The sequence below is a fragment of the Tachypleus tridentatus genome, chromosome 10 (genome assembly GCF_004210375.1).
Source record: "Tachypleus tridentatus isolate NWPU-2018 chromosome 10, ASM421037v1, whole genome shotgun sequence".
In the NCBI taxonomy this organism is placed as follows: domain Eukaryota; kingdom Metazoa; phylum Arthropoda; class Merostomata; order Xiphosura; family Limulidae; genus Tachypleus; species Tachypleus tridentatus.
Genome location: NC_134834.1, coordinates 189,383,966 through 189,393,349, shown reverse-complemented (window position 1 = coordinate 189,393,349; position 9,384 = coordinate 189,383,966). Strand labels below are relative to the sequence as shown.

General features: G+C 37.9%; 1 protein-coding gene across 1 annotated transcript; it reads right to left on the bottom strand.

Annotated features, from left to right (window-relative positions):
* Nucleotides 1-382: 382 nt before the first annotated feature.
* Nucleotides 383-8,288, bottom strand: LOC143228298 (uncharacterized). The gene is made up of 3 exons (XM_076459577.1): nucleotides 8,074-8,288; nucleotides 3,088-3,232; nucleotides 383-725 (listed from the first exon to the last, which is right to left on the bottom strand). The coding sequence occupies exons 1-3, from the start codon at nucleotides 8,215-8,217 to the stop codon at nucleotides 685-687; spliced, it is 330 nt and encodes a 109-aa protein (XP_076315692.1). The 5' UTR covers nucleotides 8,218-8,288; the 3' UTR covers nucleotides 383-684.
* Between the last annotated feature and the right edge of the window lie 1,096 nt (nucleotides 8,289-9,384).

Genomic DNA, 9,384 nt, shown 5'->3' with positions numbered 1-9,384 from the left:
CAAGAATCTAAACAACGAGGCGAGAGACCCCTAGTGTCAGGAAGCAGCACACATCATCTTTGCAAGAGACATGTCCAGCTATCTGATCTAATAATAAAGCTGAAAGTGTGGAATCAGGAATCCTTCGTCTCGAATATCGACATGATAACCACGAGGCCACACCTTGACGAGTTGATGAGTTTCTGGCAACAAAACTTAGATATTGCGCAATTATTTGTTTTTCAGATTTGTAAAATTGGGTAGGAATTATAAATAAATCAGCACTGTACGATTTTGTAAAAGTAAATAATTATCATGAATCCAATGCTTTAACAGGATATTTATTGAATCAAAGTAGCATATATTGTTGCAATAACTAAAACATCGATTATTTTAAAACAATCACTTTCAAAGATACGTGAGTTTCAATAGTTTACACAAACATTTTTGTGTTGTTTTGATGTTTCACCTATTTGGCTTCTGAAAAGGAAAGGCTTTATGACAACAGCTTACTCAAATAGGTCGCGAGAACCTTCTAAAATATTTAAACAAATACTGTCTTTAATAATGGGGGAAACATACCGACAAAATAAAACAGCACGATTCACAAAACAAACCACAAAGGCCAATATAGAAGGCCACAATTTTTCAATCAAATTATCGGAAGGGTTGACGTCTTTCCCGGTTTTCTGCTCTTGGATTAGACTAGACTGTCATTGTACAAACTTTACTTTTGCACAAACGAGCTGAAACGAAAGTGTCAACATTAGGCATGTGAAATATAATAATCAAAATCGATAAGTATTTTTGATCAAATTTACCTAACTTAGTAGATACAATAAAGTATCAATAACTTCTGATTGTATAAAAAACAAACAAATAATGAATCATCGTTAAAAGGATGATTTATTTATTTTAGAAATAAAATAACCAATGTGACTGATATTAAAAATAAACCACAATAAAACAAAGCTTATGATGTTTAGAATACAATAATTCGACAATTCGGTAACGACGTTTATCTATTTTATATATTATCGCCCATAATCCCAATAATACCTTTGATGGTTCAGCTAATTTAGGAGATTAGGCTTAGTTGCAAATTCATAAGCTACGTTAAATGTGCAATTTAAATTTTAAAGAGTGAATATATATATGTATCTATATTCACATATATCAAACCATGAAACAAATACCCTTTATAAGACCGACATACACATTAGTGAAAACCAAACAACTAGAAACACTTAGTTATATAAATCAATTAACCATGAAACGAAAACATAAAACTGAATAATGAATTAGATGCTGAAATTCTATAAATATCTCGAAAGTTGTGGTAAGTTTAGAAGATTGGGGTTTCTCATTTGAACACATAAGCCAAAGATGGCTCACTTAAATAGTTCAAAACATCGGGTGAAATCATAATACCTGGATTGAATTGTATTCACCAATAAAACTACTGCAAAATTCGACTAAGAATGATATTTGGAAGTATCTGTATCGACAGAACATAAAAATGTGGAACACGTTGTTTATTTGTTTCATATTTATTCCTCAAAGGTATAGAAGATGTATCTGCGCATAACTGTCCCTAATTATTATTTTATATTCGAGAACAATTCGGCCGAGATTTTGACGGTTACTAATAGAACGCATTCGTTGCACAAACCATAAACCCTCTAAACCACCATCCGATTACACCAACCACTTGGCCATATCTGGTCAATTATTGCATCGAATGCATCACACCGTATCAGTAAAACAAAATTCTTTCTTTTTTATTATTTATTTTGAACAGTGGCTGTCCTAAACTTGTTCTATAACTGTATAAATTTCACGTGGTGTGATGAGAATGTTCATTCCTTATCGTTAGAGGACGCTTCAGGACAATATGAGATTTTACGGGCCCGGCATGGCCAAGCGTGTTAAGGCGTGCGACTCGTAATTTGAGGGTCTCAGGTTTGCATCCTCGTCACACTAAACATGCTCGCCTTTTCATCCGTGGAGGCGTTATAATGTGACTGTCAATCCCACTATTCGTTGGTAAAAAAAGTAGCCCAAGCGTTGGCGGTGGGTGGTGATGACTAGCTGCCTTCCCTCTAGTCTTACACTGCTAAATTAGGGACGGCTAGCACAGATAGCCCTCGAGTAGCTTTGTGCGAAATTCAGAAACAATGATTTTTTTGCCATTTCCAAACACAATATATTTATATATATATACACATGGTGTCCGAAAATAATTATGTAAAAAATAAAATTTAATACAAGTAAAAATTAAATACAAATACAAGTAGCAGGTTTGTAAGTGTTGCATTAAATTGTTGTTATTATTTCTTTGATAAACAAACTGATACTGGAACTTCGTATCTTACATGCTACAAGTTTCTTTATTCTACAACTTTGAGAAACTGTGGCTTGTTATAAAAAGCTATCTTTCAACAGTAGCACTGCTCATTCCTCTTAAAGTTACTAAAATGTTTTTTACTCAAAGTTTTCCAGATGTTTGGATTAGTACGGGAGGACGTATTAAATGGTCCTCAAGTTCGCCCGATTTAACCCCTATGATTTTTCATCTCCGGGGCTTTTTGAAAACTGAATCTTGCCATAACTAACCAAAAAAAACTTTTATGAACTGAAACATGTGATTCGTGAAGCTAGGTTATCCATTCATAATGTTGTGTTGGAAACATACAAAAACATGAAAAAGGAGGAATTGTAAAAAAAAATGAAGAATTTTCAAAATTATTCATAAAAAAAAGAGGCGGCCCGGCATGACCAGGTAGTAGCGCTGGACGCGTAATCTGAGAGTCGCGGGTTCGAATCCCCGTAAAAGAGTATCCCGAGAGTTGGCAGGGGTTGTTGATTTGTAGCTGCCTTCGCTCTAGTTTTTGTGCGAAATTCTAAAACAAACAAAATTAGAGACGGCTAGCGCAGATAGCCCTCTTATTGCTTTGCGCGAAATTAATAAACAAACAATGAAAAACACAAACTTTCTTTTTGCCAAAATTTCTTTGATTTTCCCCAAAACACAAAACTTTGAAAAACCTTGAACAAATTGAATCAATTTCCCGTTTCATATAACATGTTTAGTAAAAACAAAATTACCTGTCTTACTTTTACGAATTATCATTTTCAGTCTTTCGATAAATTTGCCCTTGAGGTTTCCTTTTTCCTTTCCTTCCTTCATGAACTCAGATTGTAGAAACTCTTGTAGATGTTTCAGAACCCGGGCGTTTAGCGAAAAATCTGTCTAAAAAAGTAACCCTATATGTATTAATAATTCATGTTTGAGAGATAATATCTGTTGTTATCCCCTTTTTAGGTGTTTACAAAACTGATAACTGAGAATATGAAATTTTGAACAGTAATTTGTCATATTAAAACTTTACAAAATAATGACAAATGGGTAAACTTTACAAATTTAATTACAAAGTACTGGAAATGGGAAAATTTCCATATTCCTTGACTGTATCATGAAATAATCATACGATATATATATATATTTACAGCTTTTAATATTAGTTATTCTAAATGTGGATATATAAATGGTTCATTTATCATTAATGTAATACGAAAGGTCAATGAATAAATTCTGTATTCTACAAGCTACTTTCTCTTTGCTCTCACTCTACCATAATTTTATCAATATGTGGTTTTGAATTATTGTTTCAAATATCTCACGTTACTCTCCTCAATTCAGTCAAGTTATATGGCTGAAGTCTAATCTTTCGACTTCCATATACGCCCATTTAGTGTTGATAGTATTCAAATCTGAAATTTGTGTAGGCTAAGCCACGGATTACAAGCTCTGGACCTGATCCTTTAAGTCCATTTATATATAAAATATAACGAGATGAAAACTTGACACAGTGATTGATTCATATACATCACATAGAGATAAAATAACTAACCATTCTAACGTACGTAAACCTTCTTGTTCGGGAATTTCATATTCTAAGAATTTTCTTGCAAAGGTACATAAAGAAATATCTGTAACTTTCAATTGATACACGAGAGGATGGGTAGGTAGTCAAATACCACACGTTGTGATACTAGATTGTAGTTAAAAATCTACTCCATGTGACGTTAAACTCAAAGTTTGTTTATCTAGTTTTTCTTAAGGTATCATATAAACATATTGTGTTGACATTGAAATTGTTTAAAATAAAATTATACGTATTTAATGTACTACACGTTTTCATAAACAAAATATTCTACTTATAGTTTTTTCTGGCCCGTCATGACCAAACTGTTAGAGCGCTCTACTTGTAACCTGAGGTAAGCGGGTTCGAATCCACGTCCCATACAGGCTCGCCCTCTCAGTCGTGTGGACATTATAACGCGTCGGTCAATCCCACAACTTGTTGGTAAAAGAGTAACCCAAGAGTTGGCGGAGGGTAATGATGACTGACAAAAAATTCTCAACAAAGCAACAAAAAGAAATTAAAAATACAATAAAAAATTCACGTTCATAACGTTTCGATTATACCTATCACCAGATTTGCACTCTCAGTGTTTTTATTAGCACTTTTCCTGAGTCAATATTAATAACAATAGAAAAATGAGCTTGAAATTAGATAAAAAAGTAAAAACTAATTTACTTTGAATATCATTTTAATAATATATTAACTGTTTTTGTTAAGTATAAATGTGAACAACGGTCTTTCGGTGCAGTCCCCACATCAAAATCTTCAGGCATTGGATTTCTAGATCCCAGCCCAGGCAACCTTTTGCCAGACCCAGAATCGCCGTTTGATTTGATCTAAACTTGAATGAATTACATTCATGTTCACATCTACCCAACTTTTCTTTTCGAGACAGGTCCCGACCTTTCCTTCTTTCCACTGCTACCTTTGCCTCCACCCAAAAGACCATTTAGTGAGACATTCCCCACCCAAAAAAGTCAAGAATAATAACGATAATTAAATTATTAAAATAATAATAATAAAAAAAAAACCACCACTTAATCCTAATAACAATCCACGAGGGGACGAAGAGGAACTACAAAGTTCCTGAACACCCCAGTTGGAGAGAGAACTCTTCGGATTTCTCTCTCTCTAAACTGAACCCCTGCCACGTTAGTTTAGTTTAGTTTTAGTTAGCCCAAGTTGGAGACCTGAGCTAGCCACCGAGCAAGTCAGACGTGCCAATATGCTATTCCTGAATAGAACGAAACGTTCATCCTCGCCAGTCAGGCCGTTAGTGCCGCCTGTAATCGTCGACGGCTTACCGCCGAACCTCACGCCGTACCAAGTCGCCACGTTGATCGCCCGAGCCAAGCCTGGGGCAACCATCGAACCGTCCAGGACCCGTATTTTACGCCGGGGAGGAATCCTCATCCAACCAGCCACTATTGCAGACCAAACCTATCTGTGCCAGCCATGGAACACTGAATTTAAAGTAAGTTGTTCCCCAACGAAAAGTCCAGTCAATCTTTTTTTCTGTATTCCTCAGGGCGTCGACCCATCAATTCAACCTGAAGAAATTAGACAAACCATAGAACCCCAAATACAAGCCAAGGTATACGCAGTTCATCGAATTTATTCTAAAAACAGTAATCATCCCACACACTTCATGAAGATAGTGACAACATCGAAGTACAGTGCCGACTGTATTTTACGAGATGGCTGCTATTATCATATATTTCATTTTAGAGCCGAACGCCCACATCGACGACCACTCAAGAATGGTTCAAACCAAGCACCCAGATATCGTAAACAACCAACGGAAATCTTCCAACAGGAAAATACCAAAATACCGCCGATTCCAGACCGTATTAGAAGAAACACGAAGACGGATCCAGACAACCCGACTCAGAAGAAGACAACACCCATTGTTGGCAACACGCCAAGTTGCAGTAGTTCAAGAAAGAAAAGGACAGTTCCTGCCAGACTTCAATCCCAGTTCCACAGAACTCAACAACCAGCCAGACTCAAACCATCACGAAGATAACCATCGACGCGACAGCACAAACTGAAAAACAATCCACCTCCACGCAGAAAACTCAAACCAAAATCTCGAGAAGAAACAAAGCATCACAGACCAGCGAAGAACAACTCACCGAAGAACAGCCAGTTGTTCCACCACCAAGGCCACGTTTCTCAGTTGCACCAATGGGCTTCAAGTGTGGAAACAAGTTCATGATGAAGTTGCCACCCGATCTACAAGACTGCAGCTAACAGTTTTCACGTACACCATCAACGTAGTTCATCAGTTTTGTTTGTTTTTTTATCAATTTTGTGTTTTTTTGTTTGTTTTTTTGTTCTTTCCCAGCTACTTCCGGGCACGGTCTGTAGACTATTCGGCGCCCAGGCCGTGAAAGTGGGTTTTCTCAAGGGTACTCCTGTTTCCCCACAGCAAAATCTCTGGCATCGGACCTGTAGGTCCCAGCCTCATTCTGAAAAGGGCCGTTGACCCAGTCAAGGGTATCTAATCAATTACAGTAAATTTTAAAACCAATTCGCCAGCCGCCAGGGTTCTCCATCCTCGAGCTAAAGTCTGGCTCACTTCACTTTCGCTGCTTTCGTCCAGTTCTCCCGTCCTTCCTCTCACTCACAAATATTTTGAAATGTTAAAAATAAAGTAAAACTCCATAGATATTTTAAAACATTTCTCACGTATAGGGACGAAGAGGAACTACAAAGTTCCTGAACACCCCAGTTGGAGAGAGAACTCTTCTGATTTCTCTCTCTCTAAACTGAACCCCTGCCACGTTAGGTTAGTTTAGTTTAGTTTAGTTCGGTGCAGTCACCATCACGGGCATCAAAACCCTGTTTTAGTGTTATAAGAGTTCAGTTTCCCTCGTGAGCTTCTCAGAGTCTATAATGTTTCTGTCCTAGTCTCGCTGTGACTGGTGTGCCTCAAAAACGGTTCTGATATTCACTCTTGATTCAGGTACTCTCATATACTGTTATTAGAAGTACACTCAGGGCTTAAGTTCACTACAGGCCCGACATGGCCTAGCGCGTAAGGCGTGTGACTCGTAATCCGAGGGTCGCGGGTTCGCGCTCGCGTCGCGCTAAACATGCTCGCCCTCCCAGCCGTGGGGTGTATAATGTGACGGTCAATCCCACTATTCGTTGGTAAAGAGTAGCCCAAGAGTTGGCGGTGGGTGGTGATGACTAGCTGCCTTCCCTCTAGTCTTACACTGCTAAATTAGGGACGGCTAGCACAGATAGCCCTCGAGTAGCTTTGTGCGAAATTCCCAAACAAACAAACAAATAAGTTCACTACTATTGTTTTAACTCATGAGAGTTCACAATAACTTTCAGTATGCTTTGAAAACACTGTAAGTATTACATGCATGTAAAAATGACCATTATTTTTTCTCAGAGATTTGGGTGAACAACACAATTTGCGTACAATGGTCCTTTGTGTCGAAATGATAGACCAGATGGATAGCAACTAGTCAATATGATCCACAGCTCACCGTGGATTACTCTTGTCTGACGTGATGAAGGAATTTGACCATCAGCCTGACAGCACACCACTGACCACAAGTTCGGACCATACGAGGGCTAGCCGTCCCTAATTTAGCAATGTACGACTAAAGATAAGGCAATCGTCACCACCCACCATCAACTCTTGGGCTACTCTTTTATGAACTATTTGAGAGTCACATTATGACGCCCCCACGCCTGATAGAGACAGCATGTTTCGTGGAATGGGGATTCGAACTCGCGACCCTCGGATTACGAGTCGAACACCTCAACTAAGCTGGCCATGCCGGGCCGAAAGGGGGGGATAATATTTACCACTTATATTTTTTAAATCAGCGAACAAATTTTTGTTTATTTGTTTCTGGTTCGCATCCCCGTCGCGCCAAACATGCTCGCCCTATCAGCCGTGGGGGCGATATAATGTTACGGTCAATCCCACTATTCGTTGGTTAAAGAGTAGCCCAAGAGTTGGCGGTGGGTGGTGATGACTAGCTGCCTTCCCTCTAGTCTTACACTGCAAAATTAGGGACGGCTAGCACAGATGGCCCTCGAGTAGCTTTGTGCGAAATTCAAAAACAAACAAAAACACAAACAAACTTGTTTCTGATAATTTTCTTTAAAAACTAAAACAGTGAACGTTTCATGTACTTACTGCTCCATATAAACTCTTCCGTTGGATTGACGGCAACTGGTGATTGCGGTGGACCTTACCGTCACCTTCTCCACTAACGATGGGTTGTGCTGAAGCAAAGTGGACGAGAACGCTCAGAACCGTAAGTAAAGCTGTGGTCTTCATCTTTCGATCTGTTCAGATTTTCTGCCGTTGAAATTTGTGGCTACTCAAGTCACCGTGTTTTTATATGAATTGACAAGCTGGGCTGAATATGGTATTATATTATGACATAAAAAGCTCTGTGTCTTACACAATAAAACAACCCACTTTATGACATTAACTAACTTTCATTAGAGATAACGGGTCTATAATGAAAGATGTATCTATAAATATATCAATTACTGATTATACGTATACCATGTGTCTCGTAAACACACCCGTTCGGTTAATATTAAGTAATTGAGATATTGTGTGATTTATCAAGATACGAAATAGAAAAGTTCTTTTAACCAATTAGAGATCATAATAACTAATTATTTTCAAATAATTAATTTTTATATTTACATCGACAGAAGCAACCTTAAATTAAACGTTAAATATATTCTCGATAATTGCGACAACAACTTTTAAAACATTATTTATAATACCGCTGAAACTAAACTGGTTTGCTATTTTTAAAATTTCTCTCTAAGCTTCTCCGGGGCTGTCTGGGCTAACTGTTTCTAATTAAGCAGTGGTAGGTCACAGGAAAACAGCGAATAAATACCACCCACCGCCAATTCTTGGGTTGCTCTCTTACCAACGAATAGTGGAATTGACAGAAATATTATAACTCTCCCACGGCTGAAAAGGCGAGCATGTGTGACGGGAAATCGAACCCGCAACCCTCAGATTAGGAGTCGAGCGCCCAAACCACATGACCATACCGGGTCGCAGTGAGTTGGAAGAATCGAAACATGACTGTATTTAATCGGTTTCAAATCAATAATTTATCAGTTAATTAATTCATTTACAATAAAATCGTCTTAACAGTAAGTCATTAGTTAATTAGTCCCCTGAATTACAGCGGTAAGTCTACAGATTTACAACGCTAAAATCAGCGGTTCGATTCCCCGCGGTGGGCTCAGCAGATAGACCGATGTGGCTTTGCTATAAAAAAAACACACACAAACACACTATGTAACAAAATTTTACCTTTTCTTGTTCCTGGACAGAAAGTGTTATTTCACAATTGCTTATGCTAAAATAAATGGGAAAAGTCCAATTTTTCTCTTCAAACTTTTGTGACCTGGGAGCTAAGAACGAAAACATGATAGGAGACTACATTTGGGGGCTGATACGTGAAAGTGA

What these genes read in the sequence shown, in the direction of transcription:
- LOC143228298 (XM_076459577.1), bottom strand. Translation starts at nt 8,217, where the DNA reads ATGAAGACCACAGCTTTACTTACGGTTCTGAGCGTTCTCGTCCACTTT. An exon ending in GGAAGAGTTTATATGGAGCA is followed by an intron (nt 3,233 to 8,073) that starts GTAAGTACATGA and finishes TTACTTTTTTAG; the next exon opens with ACAGATTTTTCGCTAAACGC. An exon ending in AATTCGTAAAAGTAAGACAG is followed by an intron (nt 726 to 3,087) that starts GTAATTTTGTTT and finishes CTTTCGTTTCAG; the next exon opens with CTCGTTTGTGCAAAAGTAAA.